This window comes from Ceratotherium simum, chromosome 16 (assembly GCF_057802395.1).
Source record: "Ceratotherium simum simum isolate JZ-2026a chromosome 16, ASM5780239v1, whole genome shotgun sequence".
In the NCBI taxonomy this organism is placed as follows: domain Eukaryota; kingdom Metazoa; phylum Chordata; class Mammalia; order Perissodactyla; family Rhinocerotidae; genus Ceratotherium; species Ceratotherium simum.
The window spans coordinates 60,155,860-60,179,979 of NC_141915.1; the positions used below are offsets into that span (position 1 = coordinate 60,155,860).

General features: G+C 55.4%; 1 protein-coding gene across 3 annotated transcripts; it reads left to right on the plus strand.

Annotated features, from left to right (window-relative positions):
- On the plus strand, positions 1-23,961 carry ENDOV (endonuclease V). Of its 3 annotated transcripts, none has more exons than XM_014789343.2 (9): positions 1-107; positions 442-613; positions 6,786-6,920; positions 7,146-7,185; positions 8,237-8,349; positions 9,519-9,587; positions 9,915-10,043; positions 12,994-13,067; positions 13,939-14,177. In XM_014789343.2, the coding sequence occupies exons 1-9, from the start codon at positions 52-54 to the stop codon at positions 14,078-14,080; spliced, it is 930 nt and encodes a 309-aa protein (XP_014644829.2). In that variant the 5' UTR covers positions 1-51; the 3' UTR covers positions 14,081-14,177. The 3 variants fall into 3 exon arrangements, with proteins under 3 accessions (XP_014644829.2, XP_087297867.1, XP_087297868.1); XM_087441741.1 differs by lacking the exon at positions 13,939-14,177 and adding an exon at positions 23,420-23,961 and having other exon boundaries at positions 16-107; XM_087441742.1 differs by lacking the exons at positions 12,994-13,067; positions 13,939-14,177 and adding an exon at positions 23,420-23,558 and having other exon boundaries at positions 16-107.
- Positions 23,962-24,120: the final 159 nt, after the last annotated feature.

Here is a 24,120-nt window from a genome sequence, read left to right on the forward strand (position 1 = left end):
CGCGGCGCCTCCGGAAGTGACGACAACGCAAGGGGCGCCCGCCACTGCGCCATGGCCGAGGAGCTGCCGGGGAGCCCGCCAGAGGAAACGTTGTCGCTCTGGAAACGGTAATGGGGTCGAGGGACGCGCAAGACCCGGAGGCTGGAGCGACGTGGCTCCCGGTCGACCTCCGACCTCGTGACTCCAGGCTTTGGGGCCGCCGGAGCCTGGGCCCACTTCCGGCGCGCGGACGGACGGGGCTTCGGGAGTTGTAGTCCGCGGGGTCAGCTGCGCCCCGCTTCCGGCGCCGGGTCTGGGGTTCCCGGGGAGGGGGTTGAGACCGGGAGGGGCCCCGAAGAGCCCCAACTCCTGGGCCTGGGCCTCCGCGGGGGGCGCCGCAGCCAGACCCCGGGCTTGGGGGAGCTGGGCCGAGCGGCCTACTGGACGTGTGTCTGCCCTCAGGGAACAAGCCCGGCTGAAGGCCCGCGTCGTAGACCGGGACACGGAGGCGTGGCAGCGGGACCCCGCCTTCTCGGGCCTGCAGAGGGTCGGGGGCGTGGATGTGTCCTTTGTGAAGGGCGACAGTGTCAGCGCCTGCGCCTCCCTAGTGGTGCTCAGCTACCCTGAGCTCAAGGTAACCGCTGGGGTCGCTGGCCAGGGCCGTCCCGCTCGGGCTCGGGGTGCTTTAGTGAGAGAGGCAGGGCCCCGGGACAGGGAACAAAGCCAGGGTAGAACCCCGCTTCTCCGTTTGTAGGATTTCATTAATAGATTGGGAAGTCCTTGAAGAAAGTAGGAGAGGAGGTGAAAACTAAAGGAAATTCTGTGACTTAAGTTTGAATTAACTCATGATCTTTACTTCAAGCTGATTGTCATCTTGAGCTCCTTTCTCAGTGACCCGCACAACACACCCCCAAGTTGCCCAAGCTGGAATCCTTGTCTTCCTGGACCCTTCATCTCCAGTCACATGCTAGCTACGTTTTGTTCTGCCTCCTAAATATCACTGGAGTCTGTCCTTTGTCTGTGTCCCTGCTGCCCCTTCCCTGGCTGTGCCACTGTCACCCCTTCTGTAGATGCCGAGCAGAATCTTCACTGGGCTCCTTCCTTCCAGAATTGCCCTCGGTGGTCCCTTTTCCATGCTGCCAGCAGAGCAATTTTCCTAAAAAGCAAATGTGACCACATCACCACCTAGTCCACTTAAAACACTTCAGTGCCCATCCCATGACCTCGTGGTAAGTAAAGGTCACACTCGCTGACAAGGCGTAAAGGCCTTTCTTGATCTGACCTCTGCATAATGTAACGCTGTAGGCTCAGCTCTCACCAGCACCCACAGTCCTCACCCACTCGCAACTTCCCACTCTGGAGGACTTGGGATTCCTCACACACACAGCATGCTGTCTCTGCCTGCCTGACCTCTGTGGTGATGTTGCCTCTCCTGGAATATTCTTCACCTGGCTAATTCTTGCTCATCTCAGGTCCTCCAGTAAGCCCTTCCTCGTCTTGCAGCACCCTCTCTTTCCTCTTTATCACGCTGGAATTGAATTGGCCTGTCTGTCTCCCCTACGAGAATGTAAACTCCATGATGGTAGGAACCATGTTGTCTTGCCCACTGTTGGTAGCTTCAGCACCTAGCTCAATGTCTGGCATGTAGAAGACACTCGAATAGATGTGCCTATGAGTGAACAGTATGCCCACTATTCGTTTGGAGTCAACAGCTCAGGAAGCCTTGGCTAAAGAAGAGCTTGACAAGAAAGTTTGTGCTGCAGCGTTCCCCCCTCCCTGCTCCTCTGCCTGCTCGAAAAGACGGCCTCTTCCTGCCTCAACGTCTTTGCACTTTCCTGGGAAGACTCCTTTAGTCAAAATTTTGCAAAAGTGTACTGAGCGCCTGCTGTGTGCTAGGAACTGAGTGTAGGGTGGTGAAGGAACCAGAGCCCCTGCCCTCATAGGTCCCCTGGTCCTTTTGTAGAGTGGTGTTGAGGGTAGGGCACAGATTCAGAAGCCAGACTGCTGGGGTTCCTACCTCTGGAACTGCCATCCCCACTTAACCTCTCTGGGCCTCCATTTCCTCTATTCTAACTGAGGGATGGTGACAGTATTCATACCAACTCAGAGTTGTGGTGAGGAGTAAGTGAGATCGTGCATGGAAAGCAGTTAGCTTAACAAGCACATGGTAAGCCCTCAGTAAATAATTCTTAGCCACTGTTAACTCTTAGGATGACTTCACGCATTTCAAGACCCAGTTCACATATTCCCATCGCTCTGTACCTTTCCCTGGCTGCAGAATTAAGCACCCCCTCAACTCTGTCCTAGGCCTCTTTCTTATGCATCTGCTAGTACAGCACTTCTCACATTGTAGTAAAGTTACTGGTTTACATTCTGTCTTTCCCACTGGCTGGAGGTTCTCAAGGGTAGAGAGATGTCGTATTTCTTCTATAACCTCAGCACCGAGCAAAGCGTCTGCTACTAGGATGTAGTCAGCCTTTGTCATCCTGTGCCGTGGAAGCTTAGAGTAGGAAAGGATCTTGGAAGAGTCTGGTCCAGTGGCTCCCAAATGCCCCATCATGGGTCTGCACAATCGGAGTCACCTGGAGTGTATTTAGAAATGCAGATTCCGGGCCAGCCCCGTGGCTTAGCGGTTAAGTGCGCGCACTCTGCTGCTGGCGGCCCGGGTTTGGATCCCGGGCGTGCGCTGACGCACCGCTTTTCAGGCCGTGCTGAGGCTGCGTCCCACATACGGCAACTGGAAGGATGTGCAACTATGACATACAACTATCTACTGGGGCTTTGGTGGAAATAAATAAATAAATAAATTGTTTAAAAAAAAAAAAAAAGAAATGCAGATTCCATAGGCAAATCCATAGGAGCAGAAAGTAGGTTTGTGGTTGCCGAGGGCTAGGGAGTGGGGTGGATGGGGAGTGACTGCCAATGGGTACAAGGTTTATTTGGGGGATGATGCAAGTATTCTAAAATTAGATTATGGTATTGGTTGCACAGCTCTGTAAATACCAGAAAACATTGAATTATACACTTCAAACAAGTGAACTTTATGGTAGTCAATTATATCTCAATAAAGTTGTTTTTAAAAAAATATTGATCCCAGAGCCCTACTCCATTTACTGGAAAAAAATCTCCCAGTGTATGGCCTGCAAATCTGCTTTTTTAAACAAGCTTCCCTGTGATTCGGAAGCAAAGCCAGGGTGGGAATCACTGGTCCACCTATCATGCACCCAGGAATCCTTTCCTCAGCATCCCTGACGAATGATGGCCTCACAATGGAGCCCATTCCGTAGTTGGACACCTGGTTGGAATGTTCTTTTTCTTACAGAGATGAAATTTACTTGTTTGTGACTTCTGCCCATGGATTCTGCCTGCAGGCAGCACAGCACAGAACAGACCTTTCTCGCCCTCCTACGTGTCATCCCTTCCACTATCTGAACACAGCTGTGTGCTCTCCTGTCTTGTCTGCTGCATCCTAGGAGTCTCACTGACATGGCTTCCAGCTCCCCCGCTTGCTGCTGGCCCTCTGGTACGCCCTCAGTTACTAGGGTCTTGTCTTTACATCTGGGACCCAGAGTTGAGCTACTCAAATGTAGTTCACCCCAAGTTCAGTGGGCCTAACACATGTGCATATCATTTCCGTAAATGCAGCCTAAGATGGTGTCAGCTTTTAGGGGTCCTGCGTCGCCAACTTAGGTTGAAACTTGCAGATCTTTACAGAGATTACTGACTGTTCACATCATGCCCACACACCAAATACACAGTTGAATTTTTTTCCCCTGATTTTTAACTTGAAAATATGTAACCCTACTGAAAAATCGAGAGAATAATACATTGAACCCCTGTACACGCTGTGTTTGGATTCCACTGTGTACTGAACGGTTTGAGAGTGCCTCCCAGAGGTGGTGACAGTTCACCCCTGAGTACATCAACAGGCCTGTCCTGAGCATGACACTCTTCTACACAAGGGCAGTGTCATTATCACACTGCAGAAAAATCCCCATAATCCCATAAAGTCACCTGAATCCCATCCCACACCGCGTGTACCCAGTGGTCCCCGTCTGTCTCTTAAGGCTGCTTTGGTTTGGTGTTCTGACCTGTAGGGTCCCACACAGATTCTGTGTCACAGTCGCTGCTGCCATTGGGCTGTGTTTACTGTGGCGTCTGGTTGGTCCAGTTTGTTGCCTGTTTTCTTTACTCTTTTTTCACTAAGATACATCTTAAGTCAACTGTTCCAGGTCAGTTTCCCCAAGTTCACAGTTGGCTTTTTCAATATGTGGGGTCAGATCTGCTTTTATTTTTGGAAAGTTTCTTGGATTGTGGTTTTAAGTATTAGTTCTATTTATTAGTTCTGCTCCATAGTTTGTTTCTCTTCTTCAGTCATAGGTATGCTGGGTTTTCTGTCTTTCCTGTTTTTTTGTCCATTTCTGTCCTGAGTTCTGAATTTCTGCCTTGTGGTGTTCTTCTCTATCTACTGTTTAAGAGAAGTTAACTTTCCTCTGCCACACGACTGGTTGGGGGCGGCATTTCATCAGCTGACGAGTTTTGACTGCTGCTGGCTGAGTTCCTGTACTAGCTTTGTGCAGCCTTTCACTGTTCGTTTTAAGTTGTATTTTTTTTTTTAAAGATTTTATTTATTTTTATTTTTTCCCCCCAAAGCCCCAGTAGATAGTTGTATGTCATAGCTGCACATCCTTCTAGTTGCTGTATGTGGGATGCGGCCTCAGCATGGCTGGAGAAGCGGTGCATCGGTGCGCGCCCAGGATCCAAACCCGGGCCGCCAGCATCTGAGCGCGCGCACTTAACCACCAAGCCACGGGGCCGGCCCTTTAAGTTGTATTTAAACAGGTAACTGGAGGGCCTGGGGCTTGGGTGGCTTCTTGGGTTTCTTAGATCATGAGGGACAGTGAAGTGTAGTCGCTGCCATAATGGTGCCTTTTTCTGAGGCAAAGATGGCCAGCGTGTCTTCTGATTCTTTGACACTCTTGTTTCCAAAGGACCTTACGCTTCCGGCCTTGCTTTCTTCACCACGAGCCCCCAGGGCTCACCTGCTTCTCCCCAGAAGCAGCTTCTCCCCAGAAGCAGCTTCCCAAGAAGGCTGCTCTTGGCCCCACATACTTCCAGGCCTTTTCCTTCTGGTCCTTGCTGGCTGGGCTGCCCACCAGATCTCATTCCCTCAGGTTCCCCACCACTAGGACCCGCTGCTCTGCCCCTCGCCCAGTCCCCACTCCTCACCTGTCTTTGCCCAGTGTGGTGCCTGGAGCTGGCTCTGCTGGCCGGGCTGTTTATTTCCCCACGTAGGTGTACACTGATGTTTGTAATGGGCTCGTCTCCTGGTTATGCCGTGGGCACAGGGTATGTGGGGTGGTATCTCCTCTCCTTGTGGATCTCTGGTTTCTGGAGCTTGTGCGGAGAGCTACAGATGTAAGCAGCCGCCATCATCCTGTGAAAACTCAGGCCACACTTGAGCTTCACGTGTGTCCCTGTGAAAAGTCATACTGTTGTGTGGGGTGCAGCACCCCCCCTGCTGGTTCACTGTGAATGGACTTCTCTGATCTGTCATCTGGTTGGACTGTGCCCACTTTGGGTCATGGGCAGTTTGATAAGTTTCCTATGAGTCATTGATAAAAATGTTGAAAGGACAAGCCCCGCCCTCCATACTAATAGAGAGTGATCCCTTCTCTTAGGGACATGTGGTTTTGACCCAGCTTCAAGGGAGGGGTGCAAGTTGTGATTTTGAAAGCTATCACCAAGAGTTTGGGGGGTGTTCACTAACAATCCAGGATGTCTGAGGGTTCTGGAGAGTGTGTGCCTAGTGGGAAACGTGTCTCCGTCTCAGGCCAGTCTCACTCTAAGGGACCCCAGGCTGCCATCACTGTACTCTGAGTGGGTCCCCTACGGTTCCAGTCAAGTACGGACAAGGCCACCCTCTTCCCTGCTGTGTTAGGAACTTTTCAGTTTGAAGACCAGTCTCTGCCAGAGAAGCCCTGAGAAAGGGAGCCACACATGTAAAAGCTCTCTAGGGAGTCCCCGGCAGTTCTGGGCAGCCCTGACCATATGGGCCCCTGCTTCCAAACTTGACCCCTCAGACGCATGTCCTCCCCTCCTCCCAATTTGCACAAGGCCTTCTAGCGCCCCACTGACTTCCCAGGGGCTCCAGCACGCCACGGTGTCTCCCCTTCTCTCTCTGGGATTGTTCGCAGTTGCAGCCTCAGAATTTTTCTTTTTAGGCTCTCCCATCCCGTGGGACCCCTGTTCTCTTTCAGGCTGTCTAGCTCTGAGATCACGCCTGTTTGTTTCTGAATGATTTGAAATCTCTTTTTATAAACCTGGAGTTGCCTTTCTTGCTGTGCAACCTCTGTGAAGTCCTGGCCTTTTCTTCCCGGAGGCCCGTTCTCACGTGCAGCGGCGGTGTCCTGGCGTCCTGAGTCCCCTCGCCCTCCACTCAGGTGCTTCTTGCGCTTTGTCTTCTTTGAGCCTCCGAACAGCCTGGTGCAGTGGGATGGGGGAGGCGTCAGCTCTAAGTTACAAAGGAGGCGGCCTGAGGAGGGCCTGAGACCCACGGAGTGCAGCCAGCACCTTTGAAACGTCAGCGGGTTGATTTCCTGCCACCAATTTGCAGGGCAGATCATCTGTCCTTTCTTGTACTTTCCTCCCAGATAGGTGAGGCAGGGAAGGGGGCGAGGGGGTGGGCCTGGGAGAGGGAGAGGGAGTTAGCAGTGAAACAGATTGATGGATGAAGGGCTGAGGGCGTGTGGGAAGGCAGGTGGCCGAGGGCCGAGCCCTGCCCGTGACCTGGTGCCTGGTGACAGGTGGTGTATGAGGACTGCCGCATGGTGAGCCTGACGGCCCCCTACGTGTCAGGCTTCCTGGCCTTCCGAGAGGTGCCCTTCCTGGTGGACGCAGTGCGGCGGCTGCAGGAGAAGGACCCCCACCTCATGCCCCAGGCAGGTACCTCGACTTGGGAGGGAAGGCCTCTGCAGACCACCACCACCCAAGCCTAGTGAGCTGCCTGGAGAAGATACACTTTGCCTTGAGGAGAGAGACAAGGCTTTCTAAAAAGCTGGAACCCGGAAGTGACTGTCCCACCCCTCCTCCTGCTCCCGGACGCCCCGGTCTGATGGGCGAGGGGCAGTTCAGCTGACTGTGACCTTCTCCTGTGGCTCTTCCAGGTCCTTCTTGTAGATGGAAATGGGGTGCTCCACCACCAAGGTAATCCTGCTCCCGAGAGACAGGGCCCAGGAGGGCTGTGGGAAAGAGGCCAGGAGGGGGTGGGTCTGCCCCCAGGGCCCCACACAGAAGGCCTGTACCCTGCCCTGGATTCTCTGCCACCAGTCTGGCTCCGACAGCTCCTTTCTGGGCTTGATTTCCTTGTCAGGGCCCCACCAGTAAAGAACCCCTGCTTCTCTTCACCCCCACCGCTTTCCTGCCTGCCCCCAAGGCCTCCCCTAGCACTCTGTGCGGGCCCATCTCAGGTGCCGCCCCCCCAGGTTGGACCTGCCACCAGAAGTCACAGGGCCTTGAGTTCAGCTAGCCTGTCCTGCCAGCAGCCTGCCCTGCGTCCTGACAGGCCCTTGCCTGAAAGTAGACAGGAACGGACAGGACTGCCCCTTCCCCACGGAGGTGGGAAAACCTGCTCCCACCTGGGCCCTGGAACCTTGGCCTGGGGGAGAACCATGGAGAGGGGCTGTTTTACCCTCAGACACAAACCTGGGAGTGGGGCAGCAGAGGGAGCCAGGAAAGGGTGGCCTTGAGCCTTTTGTCTGCTGCCCTGGGAGCCTGTGGGCCCAGAGCCAAAGGGTGGACATGCTCCACCCTGGACGCTTGTGCAGGCCTAGCAGGCCATTCCTGGGCCGGGGCCCCAGTCGTTGCAATATGGGCCATCTGGCAGGAGCCCCAGAGTATGTGTTGGGGGCGTAGGGGACAGAGACACAGAGGCCTGATGGCGGCCACAAAGAGGAGAAGAGGATGGAAGGTGCCAGAAAATGAAAGGAGAAATGGGGTCAAGTATTGTGAGCGTGCTAATTAGGCCCTTGATCTGGTTAGAGGGAAGGAGATGTCCTCCACCCTGGGCTGACACCCGTGAAGTCAGGACAAAGGTCAGGCTGGGGCTCCAAGTACTGTCTCCCCAGCCCTCGGCCCGCCGACGGGCCTCTGTTTGGGGAAACTCGCTGAGGTTCTGGTTTGTCCCTAGTTCCCATACCGTCTCGAGACTGCTTGGCTCACTGCCCCTCTGCCCCAGCCTCACCCTCTGCCCCTGCAGGCTTTGGGGTGGCCTGTCACCTCGGCATCCTCATAGACCTGCCGTGCATCGGGGTAGCCAAGAAACTCCTGCAAGTGGACGGGCTGGAGAACAATGCCCTGCACAAGGAGAAGGTGAGGGGTGGGCCTGTGGGGGGCATGCAGGCTCAGACGGTATGCACCTGGGACAGCCACAGGGACAGCGGGGCGACGCTGGAGACTGCCTGCTCTGGGCGGCCGTTGCCTGCTGACCCTCTTCTCCCCGTCCTGGGGTCTGGGATCCCTGACCCTGGGTAAGGAAGACCCGCTTTTCTCTGGGCCTGTGTGTTCCCCGTGGGTGGTGGGTCATGGCGGCAGACTCAGGAGCCTCACCGAGCGCCCTCTGAGCGCCTTCCCCAGCCTCCTGGGTGCACTTGCCTCTCCCGTCCCCGCCACCTCCGGGCTGCTGGGCGCCCCACTTAGGGGCACAGCCTCTGGTTATTGGGGACAGGACATTTGGGAGCCTGCACAGTGCTCCGTGCTTCTCCCTACCCCCTGCCTCCAGGCCCTGCTCGAGGTGCCCCCCAGCCCGCCTGGGCATTTCCTGGCCCCACTTTCTCCCGCATGTCCCTCCTCTGGGCCCCTGTGGCTGGCACTGGGGATGTGATGCCCCACTCCCAGGATTGCCCATGACATGCCCAGCTCTCCCATTGGACGGCAAGCTCTGAACAGAGGTCATATTTGTCTCATTTCTCCAGGCAGTCCTGCATCTGCATGGAGCAATTGTTTGAGTTGACAGAGACCCCAGACCCAACTCAGGTGACCCCTGACCCACTTGGTGCGCCAATCCCCACTCTTCCCAGAAAAGTTTGTTGAGTTGAATCAAATATGCCCCAATTCTCAGCAGGAGAGAAAGCAGCAGGAAGTGGCCTCGGCATGGGTTGTGGCCCGTTGGCACCTGTGTGTCCACCAGCCTGGAGCCTCTACCCCCCAGCACTGTGGTGTGGGCAGGCTGTTGCGCCTTCTCCAGGCCCCCACCTTCTCTGCTGTAGAGCAGGGAGGAGAGAGCTGAGCTCCAAGGGCCTTGTCAGGGTGGGACGTCAGAACGGGCAGTGCCCTGGTCGCCGGCCCTGTTCATGGGGTGGGATGGGTGTGAGCACGGCCGTCAGGCCACTGGGCTTTGTCTGGGCTGTGGCCATACGCGGGGTCAGCCCTTCCCTCTCCTTGCCCGTTGGCTGCTCGGGTTTTAAAATAAATGAACAGGCCTGCCTTCAGCTCTTCACCAAGAAAACATGTTTTTCCAAGTCTTCTTTCCCATTTCCCAGATACGACTTCTGCGGGCCGGAGGAGACTCTTTTCCTCTGATGGGAGGCTCTGGAACTGTCCTGGGCATGGTGAGTGGCCAGGGGCCTGTGCCTCACCCAGGCAAGCCCCTCAGCCGAGGGTCAGCTGCGCCCTGAGTCAGCACCCATGTACACACATGCGCTTGCACACGCACGGGCCCCCATCCACCTCTCCCCATCTTGTCCTGTGCCCCAAGCTGTGCTGAGGGGACCTCTGGGCTGCACTTGCCCCTCCCTGCCCCCAGGATGAGCAGCAGAAAGGTGCCCCGAGGGTGCTGCAGGTACCCCCAAGCCCCCACCCGCCACCCAGGACATGTCCACCCTCCAGCCCTCAGAGCTTGTCCACCCAGTGCCCTGACCTCGCCTTCCTTGTCCCAGGCCCTGAAGAGCCACGACCATAGCACCAAGCCCCTCTACATCTCTGTGGGCCACAAGATCAGCCTGGAGGCGGCCGTGCGCCTGACCCTCGTCTGCTGCAGGTTCCGGGTCCCAGAGCCCGTGCGCCAGGTGGGTGGGCTGCCAGGTGGGTGGGCTGGTGCACACCACCTGCTCTTTCCTTGCACCAGCGCCTGTGGGAGAGCCTGGTTGGGCCATGCTGGGCCCTGGGGGGAGGAGGGGGTATCAGAGGATGCAGAGCTCCCGGGAGCTCATCTTGGGGCTCTGCCCTGCCTGGGCCTTGGGGTTCACTGTGCTCTTGCGCTCAGCCTCTCAGCCTGCTGTACCCAGTACCAGGGTCATCAGGAGAATCTGCTGACGTCAGCTCAGCTGGGAGAGTGTCCTGCCAGCTCCCAGCCAGCCCCTCAGGGCCTGACCTGCCCAGCTGGCCTGGGAAGGAGTGGCCGTCTTGGGCTGGGGAGGCCCCTGCAGGGCTGCTGGGCAGCACTGAGGAAGGCCTGTGTTGGCACCAGGGACGTCAATTAGGAGACTCCAGGGTGTGGCCGTGCCAGGCACCCAGCACCTAAATCAGGGCTATACGGTCAGAACTCTGGTGAACGGGTTGGCTGAGCTGAGAAAAAGCTCAGCCTTCAGGAGATAGAGCTGAGGGCAAGATGCCCACGGGCCCACCTTGGGCTCAGCCGTGACGGGGGGTCACTAGGCACGAGTGGGTGTGTGTCCCAGAGAAGCCCGCGGAACAAGGAGGATCCATAAGAAGCTGTCCTCAGGAAGAGACCGGCTGGAGGAGGGTGGAAGGGCAGTCCAGGCCCAAGGATCAGTGTTTACAAAGGCCTTGGGGAAGAAATGAATTCGATGCCAAGAAACTCAGAGAAAAGTGTGGCTGGAACCATGGCAGGGAGGCGCATTGTTGGTGGAAGCCTGTGAGTGTCCTGGGGTAGAGCTCCAGGCTCCACCACAGCGACTTGGGTGTGAGTTGAGAGGGCACACGGTCAGATTTGCCTTCACAGGCGGCGGCTCTGCAGCTCGGAGGAGCTGGGGGAGCTGACCTGGACAAGAGGCGCTGCTTTCTGTACAGTTTCTGCAGCCCAGCTTCAGAGCCTGGGCTGCTCGCTTAGTGCTGGTCTGCTGTGGGATGACAGGGCAAAGTACCTACAGGTCTCCCTGGTGCCTGCTACTCCCCGTCTCCTCTCGGCCTGTGCTGTGTCAGCTCGAGGTGATGCAGAGGGGCCACAGGCCAGACTGCCGAGAGCCAGTCTGCACAGCTCAGCACCAGCTGGTGTCACTGGTGGAAAACTCAAGGGCACTGGCTCTGCTTCTCCCACCCTGGGAGGCCCCACTGCCCTGCTGCCCGTGGCTACCAGCTCCTCAGAGCCTGGGGCCTTCCCCAGCTGCTGGTGTGCAGGGTGGCCTCCAGATGGCAGCAGCAGGCTGCGCGCCGCTGTGGCTCAGCTGGCACAGCTCCTGGTGCCAGCCACTCAGGGCTGTGAGTTGCCGAGGCCTCTCCGGTGGCTTCTCAGAGTGGACTCGCTCAGAGTCCACCAGCCTCAGCCTCCCTCTCTCCCCGTCCAGGGCTCCGCTGGGTTCATAGGTGTGTGGGTTCTCAAGCCTGTGATGTATGTCCTGGCCCCCAGAAGACCTTTCCTCCTCCATTCCCATCCACCTGTGCAACCTTCGGGAAGAAAACCCAAGAACTCTCCCCAAACCCTCAGAACTGAGGACTCTGTTGTGCTGTTACAGTGGGATAGGTCCCTGTTCCCTCCATGCCTCGCTTTGCCCCAGAGTGGGCATTGGTCCCATCTTTGCAAGTGAGGGTATAGCCTCTACCTGCCTTGAGCACCTCAAGGAGGGCGAGGACTGTGTGTCTAACCTTCAAGAAGAGCCTGCTGAATTCCTGGGCCTACACTCCCAAGGGAGAAAAGCCAGGGGCCCACAGTCCCTGTCTCTTCCAGGAGTGCGGTGAGGCCATCCAGCGGCACTGGCTCTCTTGGTCCATTTTCTTCCTGGCCCACTTGCCTATCAACAATTTGCCCTCCTGAATCTACCCAGAAGCTCCTAGGAGAGGATGAGAGAGGGGCCTAGTGCCTGCTCCCTCTTTCCATGGCACCTGTGGGTCCCCCTCCCTAGGCCACTGAGGGGGCCCCTTGGTCGCACTCCTGCTGCATCCCTGGTGTCAGGCCTGGGCTCTCTCCTGCAGGCCAGGCCGAGCGGCTGCAGGGGCAGGTGAGAGGTGCTGCCTCTCACCTCATGGGGTGTCTTCCCACCAGAACGTCCTGCTGCCCACCCCGGCATGCTTGCCTGTTCACTGTGAAGCAGAAGCAGTCTGGGGGATTAGCTGTTGTATCCTGTACAGGTACCTGAAGTGGGGCTAAGCCCATCTGAGCCAGGATCAGGGGCCTTCCTGAGGCCAGGCCCCCAGGAGGGGGACAGTGGGAGTCAATCTGTGGGAGAGCTGGGGCAGCAAGATCGCTGGGGGTCCTGCTTGGGCCTGAGCCCCTCCCCAGGGGCCTGCCCTGATCCTAGCTTGTGGCCCACAAGCCCCCTTTCATTCAGTGACTTCACAGAACTTTCCATAAACACTTCCCCAGGGCTAGGGGTTGTGACTGATGCTAGTCAGGGAGGCAGATGGTGAACCAAAAGGGAGGTCAGACAAGCTGGCCTGAGGAGAACCCTCCAAGAAGAGGGTTTTAGCAGAGAAACCTTTGGCTCCAGCAAAACTTACAGGAAGCAAAAGCTATAAACCTAGTGAAAACCACGCGGCTCCAGCTGAAACGTGGAAGGGACCCAGAACCCGCACCTCAACCTGTTCACTTGGGCCCTTGGAGACCTGCTATCACAGGACTTTGACCAGAGGGCCTAGCATCCCGCCCCCCAGCACCTATGGGGCTGCTGCCCCTTGTCCCGAAGGCTGGGCCTGTGATGGCCTGACACCTCCGTGGGCTTTCTCAGGAGAGAGAGAGAGCATCTGCACCACGCTGTTCGTGGGGGGGTGGGGGGGGGCTTGTCCAGAGGCCAGCGCAGCACCCCAGCCCCCACCTCTCACTTGAGCCATCCCTTTCCTCAGGCTGACATCCGCTCCCGAGACTACATCCGCAGGACCCTAGGAGTCCCCGGGCCCCCCGCCTCAGGGCGGGAGAGGTGAGCACTGGGGAGGCTGGGTGGTTGGTTAGGGGTCAGCTCAGTGGTGCCCACGTGGGCCATTTCTGGTGGCTGAGCCTCTCCCTGCTGCGGCGCTGTGCTCAGGCCAAGTGGGGGACACAGAGTCCCTGAAAGGACGGGAGAGTTGAGGGGCCTGAGTGGACTCCGTGTCCAGTGGAAACTCTCCAGAAAACCACCAGGGCTGCCCCCACCTGCCTTGGTCCACTTGCCTGTGAGGCACTGGGGCGTGGGCTCCACAGAAAGGGCGTGGGAGGCCAGCGACCTGGTTCGTGTCCTGGCTCTGCATGACCAGCTGTGTCATCTCCGCTCTCTGAGCCTCACTTTCCTCGCCTGCATGGCAGGCACAGTAAGTCTTGTCTACGGGTTCTCATGAGAGAGCCTGGCTCGGAGAGTCACAGCCAGCAGTGCCCAGTTATTTAATGCTGACAGCACCTTGCCACAAGACAGGCACTGTGATGCACGTCACAGGGGAGGAAACTGAGGCACAGAGCATGGATGAGCGGCAGAGAGGTTTCAGTCCGCAGTTGGGGTTCTGAGCCTGGGCTGCAAGACCCAGGCCAGGAATGGGTCCTGCTGTCTCCACCGGGAGTCCTTTCAAGTGGGACCTTCCCTTCTGCTCCTCTTCCCTCTAAGTCCGAGGCTCCCCTAGGCCTAGCTAAGCTGCTTTGAGAACTGGAGGGAGGGTGCGCTGGGACCCTTGAGGTCTCGCCAGGGTGGGGTGGCCAGCTTGAGTGCATGTGGCGCCTGAGGATCCATGTCAACGATAGCTTCCAGGGACCACCCAGGGAGAGAGGGTGTCTCTGGGCTGGCTCTGGCATTTGACGCTGCCCCTTCTCAATGTCATTACTAGGAGCCAGAAGGCACAGAGGCCAAAGGTGTGCCCCCAGTGGGGCTCAGAAGAGCCTGCAGGTGAGGGCAGACCCCTTGAGGCCCACAGCCCAGGCCCCAGGACCCACCGGAAAGCCCCAGACCCAGTCACCCAGGAGCAGTAGGGCATGGGCTGGGAGCGGAGCAGAGTGGACGCTGCAAAAAGTCTCAGGCCGCCTGCCACCCCACTCCAGCCTCGGAGCAGTAACCGGCCCTGGGGGAGTGGCCCCCACAGCACCAGATGGGGTGCCAGGCCCCGAGGACACAGGACACAGCCGGCAGGGGTGGCTGCCCCTGCTACCCCACAGTGGGTCACGAGGCCTGGGGCGGCCCCGGAGAGAGCTCAGTGGAAGACATTGCTCACAGGGCAGAGCAGCAGACCCAGAGAGCATGTGAGATTATCCCTCAGGAGCACGGGAAGGGGATTCAGGGTTTATGGGGTTCTTTGGGTGTTTTTTGTTTTTTTCTAAAAGTGCCCAGGTGGGCTTACAGCTGCTGCCTGCATGTCCATCCACAGCTCCTCCTGGTCCATCCCTCCTTCCAATACACATGCCGCTGCTTTTTTTGTTTTTGTTTTTGTTCATTTTTAAACCAGCCCTCCCTCACCCTGCCACACTTAACCGCCTCTGCCCCGACCTGGGAGGGGTCCAAGCGGGGGTGGCCCTGTCACGCTCAGCCCCTGGCTGCCCTGCCCGCCTTCCAGTGTGCCTGCTGCTGGCACACGCCAGGGCCTGGAGGAAGCGGGGAAGAGCATCATCTCAGCCTGGAGAGGCCCAAGGGGGACAGGCACAGACTGAGGGGCTGGGTGTCAGGCTCTGCTGCCCTGGCCGGGGGCTCTGAGAGTGAGCAGCCCCGTCCAGGAAGCCGGTTGAGGCCGTGTCCCCACTGGGTTCGCCTGCCGATAGCTCTCCCCTGTTCCTGCCAGCACAGCAACTTCCCCGCTGCCAGCTTCCTCCCCCAGAGGACCAGCCTCAAAACTCATCTCCACTGTGGGGAAGCACGGCACTGCCCACAGCCCCTGGGCGCCCCCCCAACAAGCAGCCGCCAGTCCTCCACCTGCCGGCTCGCCCCCCAGACCTCCAGTCTCCCTAAAGACTGGAATCTTGGCTGAGAGGCATGAAGAAACCTGTGGAGGCCTTTCTTGCCATTCATCTTGCCTCTCAAGAAGGAGCTGGTTGTCATGGTTTGACAGCTTGGGACGGAGGGAGGGCCTGGGTCTCAGCATGCTCTCCATGCCCCCTCTGGTATCTCTCCTTTCATTCATGATGAGAAGTGAGCTCTCCACCGGGGCCTGAACCCCTGGGAGAAGCAGAGGGGACAAGTGAGCTGGGCAGCCTCCGGTTTGGGCCGGCAGGGCTCTGTGCCCCTTCCCTCCTCCTGAAGCCCCCTTGTGAGGCAGGGCCTCAGGTGGGGGCTGTGGGGAGGCCGAGCCTGCGGCGGCTGGCCCATTTCATGGTAGCAGCCTCTATTCAGGACATTTCAGTACTAAGCGGGGCCACCCAGGTGCTTGTGGGGCTCCACTTGATGGCCCACCAGGGTGAGCAGGTTCCAGCATGTTCCACAGGTGCCTTTGAGGGGACTCCTGTAGGTGGGAAGGACCGACCCAGGTTCTGATCTCCAGTCCTGCTCAAGCTGCCTCCCCAGGTGTCTGCCCTGGCACCTCCTCTCTCACCTCAGCTTCCACTCTCTGCCCCGTCCTGGGACTGAGAAAACCCCTGCTCCTCACAGCCAGGGGTGCGCCAGGGTCCCTCAGTCCCTCTCTGCCTCCCCAGCAGGCCCCGGGCCGTCTGCAGACCCGCCCCAGGTGCCGGATGCTGTGCCCGTTACTTCAGACCCCGCACCGCAGTCCCCGTTTCTTTTGGCTCACCTGTGCCCACACGCACGTGGTGCCCCAGCCTCCCCTCAGGGCCGAGTGAGACGCACACAGCCTGTGTCTTGGGGAAGACAGTGGAAGGCAGCATCCCGTGGAGCTCTGAGGGCGGGTCCCCTGATCGGAGCCTGTCTTCTCACCGGGGATATAAACACCGGCTTCGTCAGGTTTGGGCAGGAGTGTGAGGATATGTGTCAAGTGTCTTGCCCGGCGGTGGACACACTGTTTCCGGTAAATGAAGGAGGGGTGGGAGTCCAGCACCAAGAGGGCTCCCGAATGAGATGTTAGTGGTCAGGGGGAGGGACAGCCTGTCCACCTAGCATCTGTCCCATGGGGTCCTTTCTGAGGTGAGAGGGAGCATGGTCACTGGGCACAGACAGGCCTGGGCAGGGCTCCTCCAGGGGGCTCACACCTTGACTAAGCACAGCCATGGGCCTGGGGGCCACAAGTGGGGGGGCAAGAACCAATAGTGCTGCACCATTCTCACCCTTGAGCTGGGGGCTTAGGCACCCCCCATACGTGTCCCCAGACCCAGTGAGGCACGGGCAAGGCAGGTGTGTGCGTGGCCCTGGGAGAAAGAGGCCGAGGCAGGACAGGGAGGACTGGTGATGGGGTGGCCTTGCCTGGAGCAGAGCGTGGGGGTCTGAGCAGGGGAGGTGCTGGCTCCACATGGCTCCCACAGTACCCAGATTTCTGCCCGCCCCCAGGGCACCCGTGGACAAGGGAAGCAGTGGCACTTGGCTGGGGCTCCAGGCAGCAGCTGCCTCATCCCACCCACCTGCTGAGTCCAAGGGTGCCGAGCCACCCCAGACGTGCCCAAGCCTGGTGCCCAGGATGCTGTGCCAGGGTGGCCAGGCCACAGCGCCCTCAGGAGACTCAGCCCCAGCCTGCTGCCCGTGTAGGTCCTGTGGCCTCCCCAACAAAGTTCTTGGCCCTCCCTGCCTGGTGCTCCATGGCCACTGCCCTCCTAACTTCTTCCAGGTCTTTCCCTGCTCAGAGCTCATCAGGACCAGGGGGTGGAGGGGAATTCAGAGCACAGGATGGAAGCCAGACAGAGCTGGCTGGGCCTGACTGCCTTGTACTGACTGGCTTTGGGCAAAGCTGGGAGCCTCTGGTGGGGATAATGCCTGTCCTGCCTCGCCAGACAGCTGTGCCCTGTGTGGAATGGGCGTGGCCCAGAGCCTGGCACAGTAAGTCCTTGACAAAGGAAGTGACATGTTTCGAGAAGTCGGGCCACGGAGGCCAGGATTCATGGCCATCAGTCTGCAAGGCCATGCTAACTCTGGTGACAAGAAGAAAGAGGAAGGTAAAGGAGTCCTTGTCTCCCACCAGGCTCCTCACGCCACCTTGAGCCCCAGAACACAGGCCTGCAAGGGCTGCACAGACAGAACCCTGCCTCCCGCCCACCGCACGCCCAGGCGACAGGATTGCTGCCCATGGGTGCTGGGGGGCTTGGGGTAATGTCCACAGCAGTGTCCCCTGGGGACCCACCTCTTTCTAAGGGTTGTGCAGAAATGGCCATAGCCTCCTACTGGGGTGGGCGTGGGGCTCTGCTTAGAGATGCCGGTTCCCCAATGGCAGAGAGGTGGGTGGGGCTTCCAGACTGAGTTATGACCTGCTGCAGGGGCGGGGGGGCCCTATCCCTTTTGTCCCCTCCCCCTCAGTGAGGAGCAGGCCAGAGCCTGGAGATAAGTTTGTGGACAACTGAGTAGTTTTTGTTTGTTTTGAGATTAAAGTCACATAACAAAAGTCACTACTTTAAACATTTTTAAGTGTACAATTAAGTGCTTTTTAGTGTATTCAGAATCTTGTGCAATCATCACTACTATCTAGTTCCAGAACTTTTTCATCACCCCGAAGGGAAACCCTGTCCCCATTAGTAGTCACTCTTCTCCCCCTACCCCCACCAGCTCCTCGAAATTGCTAATTGGCTTTCTGTCTCTGTGGACTTAACGATTCTGGGGACCTCATATGGACAGAGTCACACAGTGTGCGACGGTGTTGGCTTCTCTCCTTAGCACAGTGTTTTCAAGGTTCAGCCATGTTGTAGCGTGTGTCAGTACTTCACTTCTTTTTAAGGCCAAATAAAATTCCATTGTGTGGAGAGACCACATTTTGTTTATCCATCATCCGTTGATGGACATTTGGGTTGTTTCTGTTTGGGGCTACTATGAATAGTGCTGCTATGAACTTGGATGTGCAAGTTTTTGTATGAACTTATGTTTCCGGTTTTCTTGGGTCTGTACCTAGGAGTGGAATTGCTGGCTCATATGGTAACTCTGCTTAACTTTTTGAGGAATAGCTATACTGTTTTCCACAGTGGCTGTACTTTTTTTACAGAACCCCACCAGCAGCGCACAGGGTTCTAATTTCTCCATATCCTCACCCACACTTGTAATTGTCTGTCTTTTTTGATTCTGGCTGTCCTAGTGGATGTGAAGTGGTATCTCATTGTGGTTTTGATTTGCGTTTCCCTACTAACTAATGATGCTAAGCACCGTTTCATGTACTTATTGGCCATTTGTACATCTTCTCGGGAGAAATGTCTACTCACATCTTTTGCCCTTTTTTTAAATTGGGTTGTCTTTTTGTTGTTGAGTTTTAAGAGTTCTGTGTTCTGGAAACCAGACCCTTTTCAGTGATATAATTTTCAAATATGTTCTCCCACACTGTGGGTTGTCTTTTCATTTTCTTCTTAGTGTCCTTTGATGCAGGAAAAGTTTGTAAATTTGGTGAAGTCCAATATAACAATTTTTCATTTGTTGCTGTGCTTTCGGTGTCATATTTAGGAAACCATTGTCTAATCCAAGGTCATGAAGATTTCCTCCTTTGTTTCCTTCTATGAGGTTTCAGCTCTTGCATTTAGATCTTTGACCCATTTTGAGTTGATTTTTGTATATGGCTATTTGGGGTCCCTTGCAATTCCATATGAACTTTAGGACCAGCTTGTCCATTTCTGCAAAAAAAAGGAGTTGGAATTTTGAGAGGGATTGCACTGATCAATTTGGGGAGCATTGCTATCTTAACAGTATTAAGTCTTCCAATGACTGAACACAGGGTGTCTTTTCATTTATTGAGGTCTTTTTAAATTTCTTTCAACAATGTTTGGTAGTTTTCAATGTACAAGTCTTGCACTTCTTTTGGTTTAATTTATTCCTAAGTATTGTATTCTTTTTGATGCTATTGTAAATGGAATTGTTTTATTAATTTCATTTTTGGATTGTTCATTGCTAGCGTACAGAAATACAGTTGATTTTTGTATCTTGTGTCCTGCAACTTTGCTATATTCATTTATTAGCTCTAATGGTGTGTGGTGTGTGTGTGTGTACTTTAGGGATTTCTATATGTAAGATCATGTCATTTCAAATAGAGATAGTTTAACTTCTTCCTTTCCAATCTGGATGCCTTTTCTTTCTTTTCTTTGTCTGACTTCACTGGCTAGAACCTCCAGCACAGTGTTGAATAGAAGCGGTGAGAGCGGACATCCTTGTCTTGTTCCTGGTCTCAGGGGGAAAGCTCTCAGTCTCTCACACTGAGTATGATGTGAGCTGCGGGGGGTTATAGACGCCCTTTATCAGGTTGAGGAAGTGCCCTTCTGTTCCTAGTTTCTCTGTGTTTTATCATGAAAGGGTCTTGGATTTGTCAAATGCTTTTTCTGCACCTATTGAAATGATCATTTTCCTTAACTCTATTAATGTGGTGTATTACATTGGTTTTCATATCCTGAGCCATTCTTGCATTTCTGGAATAAATCCCACTTGGTCATGGTGTATAATCCTTTTACTATGCTGATGAATTCGATTTGCTAGTATTTTGTTGACGTTTCTTACATGTATATTCGTAAGGGATATTGGTCTGTAGTTTTCTTTTCTTGTGATGTCTTTGTCTGGCTTTGATATCAGGGTGATACTGGCCTCACAAGATAGTGAGGAAGTGTTCCCTCCTCTTCTGTGTTTTGGAAGACTTTGAGCGGGATTGGGGTTGATCCTTGTGTAAACCTGTGGTAGCATTCACCAGGGAAGCCGTCTGGCCCTGCGCTTTTCTTTATTGGGAGGGTTTTGGTTACTGATTCAGTCTCTTGAGTTGTGGTCTATGAAGATTTTCTGTTTCTTCTTGAATCAGTTGGTAGGTTGTGTGTTTCTAGGAATTTGTCCATTTCATCCAGATTATCTAAAGTGTTGGGATACAATTGTTCATGATATTTTCTTTCTATTTCTGTAAAGTTGCTAGTAGTGTCTCCACTTTCATTCCTGATTTTAGTAATTTAAGTCTTCTTTTTTGAGTCAGTCTGGTTGTGAGTGGTTTCTAAGGAGCCCTCTCCCTACCCCCAAGATGCCCCAGCAGTGACTTTGGCTCAGAGTTGGGGGGCAGGGCAGAGTCCCCTACAAGATTCACCGAGGGACAGAGCTCAACCCACATCTGCCTTCAAGTGCTTCTGGCTCTCCTCAAGCAGACGGGCACCCAAAGGTGCAAAGCCCATGCCATCAGAAACTAATTATGGCCCCACTAAATCCTCAGCTAAGGGTCTGACCTCAGGGGCGTGGGGTTCCAGGAACCAGTTGGAGGACAGCAGAGGCAGTGTATAGCCCTGGGCAGGCTGAGCTGGGAGATAAGCCTGGAAGGGAAGGCTGTTGGGTGGGAGTCTGAGCTTTAAAGGGACTAGAGTTTCAGCCGCAGCCTCAAGGAAGAGAACCCATAGAAGTGTGGAATGCCATAGGCCCCTTGGCCCTGTCTCATGGCCACACCAAGGTCGTATCAGAGATGAGATGAAGAGAAAGAGCATTTCAGCAGCTTGCTGAGACCCCTGGCCCACCCCGGGGTCGTGGGTGTGGATACAGCCCAGAGCTTCTCTGAGGGAGCCGGGCTTAAGGGAGCGGGGTGCAGGGGTCAGGGGTTGGGGGTGGGCCAGGCTAGGGGTTCAGGTAGAGGGGCGGTGGCAGGGTGATAGGATGGGTGCAGAAGCAACTGGAGGGAGCCAAGTTCAGGGCTGGTAACCTGCTCGCCAAGGTCATTCATGAGAGGCCTGGAAAGCAGCAGGGGTGAGGAGTGGGGAGGTGGCACATCCTGCCCACCTCCACCCCTCACCCCAGGGGCTCTACCTTGCTCCCTCACCCTGGTGCAGAAGGGCATGTGGGGGCCCTAAGTGCAGTGGCATCTCGGCTTCTTCCTGCAGAACCTTAAAAATAGGGCCGAGATGATGTCCATCTCTGCAGACCACAGCCTGCCCCAGAGCCAAGAATAAGTCTTGAACCACTCAATAATTCAAGTCAGATCTAAATAGATTTTCCTGTTAACCTGGCAGCCTCTGCACCCCTTCCCCAGGTCCCCACCCTGCCCAGGGGCTGAGAGTGAGAGAGGGTCCCACAAAGTGGCTTGACCTGGCCATTGCAGGTCACTCAGGCCCCTCAGGATTCCCAGCCTCAGCGACCTCAGCCTGCCCACCCTCGTCTCTCTTGGGGCCACCAGGAATGGAGGCATTCAGGGCTGGATGTGGTTCTTTATGATCAGGCCAAGGCCAGGCCTGGGGACGAGGCCCAGCATGGTCCTAGCTGTCCCAGAGACCCTTCCCCTGCCCCCAACTTTCTGGCTACAGGCATTGGCTTGTTTGAGCCTGAGTCTGAGCCATGCTCCTCTGCCCTTTCAACCACACCTCCGCTGTCCTCCCAGGCTCCTGGGCTCCCAACCCTCCAGAGCCTGAGGGCCAACCCAGGGTCCGGGGGAGTCAGTTCCCCCACTCAGGCCCCAGTCACTGGTACACGTGCACTACTCAGCATCTGTTTTCCTGCCCCCTCCTGGAAGGGTCCCTGAAGGGGCTTCACCTGGGGCTCCATGGGCCAGTGGGAACAGCTGGGGACAAGGAACTAGAGCCCTGGGTTCCAGTCCAAGGCCCCTGTGCTTGCTGGGGGCGGAGGGGTGTCCTCAACGGCCTGGCCCACCCACCCAGGTTTGCCTCAGCCCCAGCAGTCCCTGCTGCACTGCCAGGGCCAGGCCCTGCATGGAGTTTTACCAAATTATTAATTAAAGGCACAGGCGTGCGGCAGCACTGACATCCAAATGAATAGCACACTGGGTAATTAGGCAAGGTGTCATGGAAATGATGGAGCATGGCCTGCTGTCCCCAATTCACCTCCCGGGAAGCAGGAGCAACTTCTCGAAGTTTCCTACCACCATGAGCAGCGCTGGGGGCAGGGTGGAGAGTGCAGGCCGGAGGGGCCAGGGCACAGCTATTGCTTGTAGGCGGGGCTGGGACCCCCCTGTATGGTTCCTCCCCACCCAATGGGGAGAAGAATGGGGAAGGGGGAGGGAAGGTGGGAGGCGGCCAGTGGAGGAGAGAGGTGGCTGAGACAGACAGACAGGCAGACCTAGAGTGACCCAGAGGGAAATTGGGGAAGCTGCTGGAGGGCCATGGGGGGCAGGGGAGGAAGACCCAGACTCCAGGAGTCAGAGGGTCCTGCCCTGGAGGAGGAGACAGCTCCCTGGGCCCTTCCCTGGGGTTGCAGGGCCTGATCGAGAGCTGCAAGTGGGGAGCAGGCTGAGTGTTATTGTGGTTTTTAGTTATTTAAATTTCATTTGTTTTTTATCAAAGTCACAAATGTACATAAAGTAGTCAGATAATTCTGGAAGACTTGTAATGAGAAACCAGCAGCTCCTTACCCACCCACCCCTCTCCTTTCCTGATTTCCCCTTCTCAGAGGCGAAATTGTATTTTAGCTTGGTGGAATTTTTCCTTTTTTAATTTTCTTTGGTATTTACTTCTACATAACTTGCTAATGTTGCTTTGTTTTTTTCAGGTTTAGAAATTACCCATTGACTTCCTGCTGTGGGGATATGTGTTCCTTCACACGTAGCCCCTCATACACCCTCACTCACACACTTTTCTTCCACTCATCTCATTTTGGTTGAACCAGAATTCCATGTATGCATTATTATTTCTTTGCACAAACTATTCACAGCTGAGTAACATATTGTAATTGCATCTCCTTTCTTTTTTTTTTTTTAAAGATTTTATTTATTCAGTTTTTTCCCCCCAAAGCCCCAGTAGATAGTTGTATGTCATAGGTTCACATCCTTCTAGTTGCTGTACGTGGGACCCGGCCTCACGTTGGACGGAGAAGTGGTGCCTCGGGGCGCTCCCGGGATCCGAACCCGGGCCGCCAGCATCAGAGCGCGCGCACTTAACCGCTAAGCCACGGAGCCGGCCCTGCATCTCCTTTCTTGTACAACCTCTTATTTTTCCTGGACTTAATAATTGCCTTGTATCTTGGGTTTGGTTTATTTTCTTTGTAACCATTACGGTTTATCCCCAAACCCTGCAATGGAAATATAAATCTCTTTTTGGTGCATTAAAAACATTAGGCCATTTATGAATTTGTTTTTTCATGGAACCTGTGGTAGCCAACCTCCAAGATGGCCCCCAGTGCTCCACACCTCCTGGGATTTGTGTAGTCCTCTGGCCACACTGAATCAGATCGGTCTCTATGGCCAATGGAGGTGCAGAGGTGAGGGTGTGTCACTTCTGATACTAGGCCATAAGACACACTTGGACTTTTGTCTTGATGGTGTCCTCTTTCTCTCTTTGTCTCTCATCATTCAGTTTGAGGGGAGTTGGCTGCCATGTCATAAGCTGCTCTGTGAAGTCCACATGGCAAGGAACTGAGCCCACCTGCCATTCACCATGTGAGGGAGTGCACCCTCCAGCCCTGGTCCAGCCTTCAGATGCCCGCAGCCCTGGCTGTCATCTTGAGTGCAACCTCGTGACAGACCCTGAGCGAGAACCAACTAGCCAATCTGCTCCCAGGTTCCTATCCCTCAGAAACTGTGAGGTAACAGATCTTTCTTCTGGGGTAGTTTGTTACACAGCAAAAGATAACTAATACAGAGCCATCCCTCCCATATCCACCTGTCTCACTTGCCTTGTACGTCTGCCACACATCCATCACCAAGGACCTCTCTCCTCCCTCACCTCACTCCTGTGTTGACGCCCCTCCTTCACGGATCCCATGAAGTCCTCTATTTGGAGCTGTTCCCTTGTTTCAATGGTATGCATCATCTAGTGGCTTCTTGAGAACAAATATATGAGAGCTACAACCCCACTCTTGCCCCCATCCCAGAAACCACTGCTCCTATTGGTCTTCCAGCAGGGAGACCTGGGAAAGTGGCTTTTTTTAACTACCTGAAAGAATTCTTCTTTCTAAGGCACAAGGACACCATGATGTCTTTCAGGTGTCTGTCAACAGCCTCAGAATGAACTTCGTTGTCACGTTTCATGATGTGTGAATCCCAGGTGTGGTGGGA

Coding starts and splice junctions, on each gene's coding strand:
- ENDOV (XM_087441741.1), top strand. CDS start 52: ATGGCCGAGGAGCTGCCGGGGAGCCCGCCAGAGGAAACGTTGTCGCTC. Junction 6,921..7,145: donor ACCCCCACCTCATGCCCCAG/GCAGGTACCTCG, acceptor TGGCTCTTCCAG/GTCCTTCTTGTAGATGGAAA. Junction 9,588..9,914: donor CTGGAACTGTCCTGGGCATG/GTGAGTGGCCAG, acceptor TCCTTGTCCCAG/GCCCTGAAGAGCCACGACCA.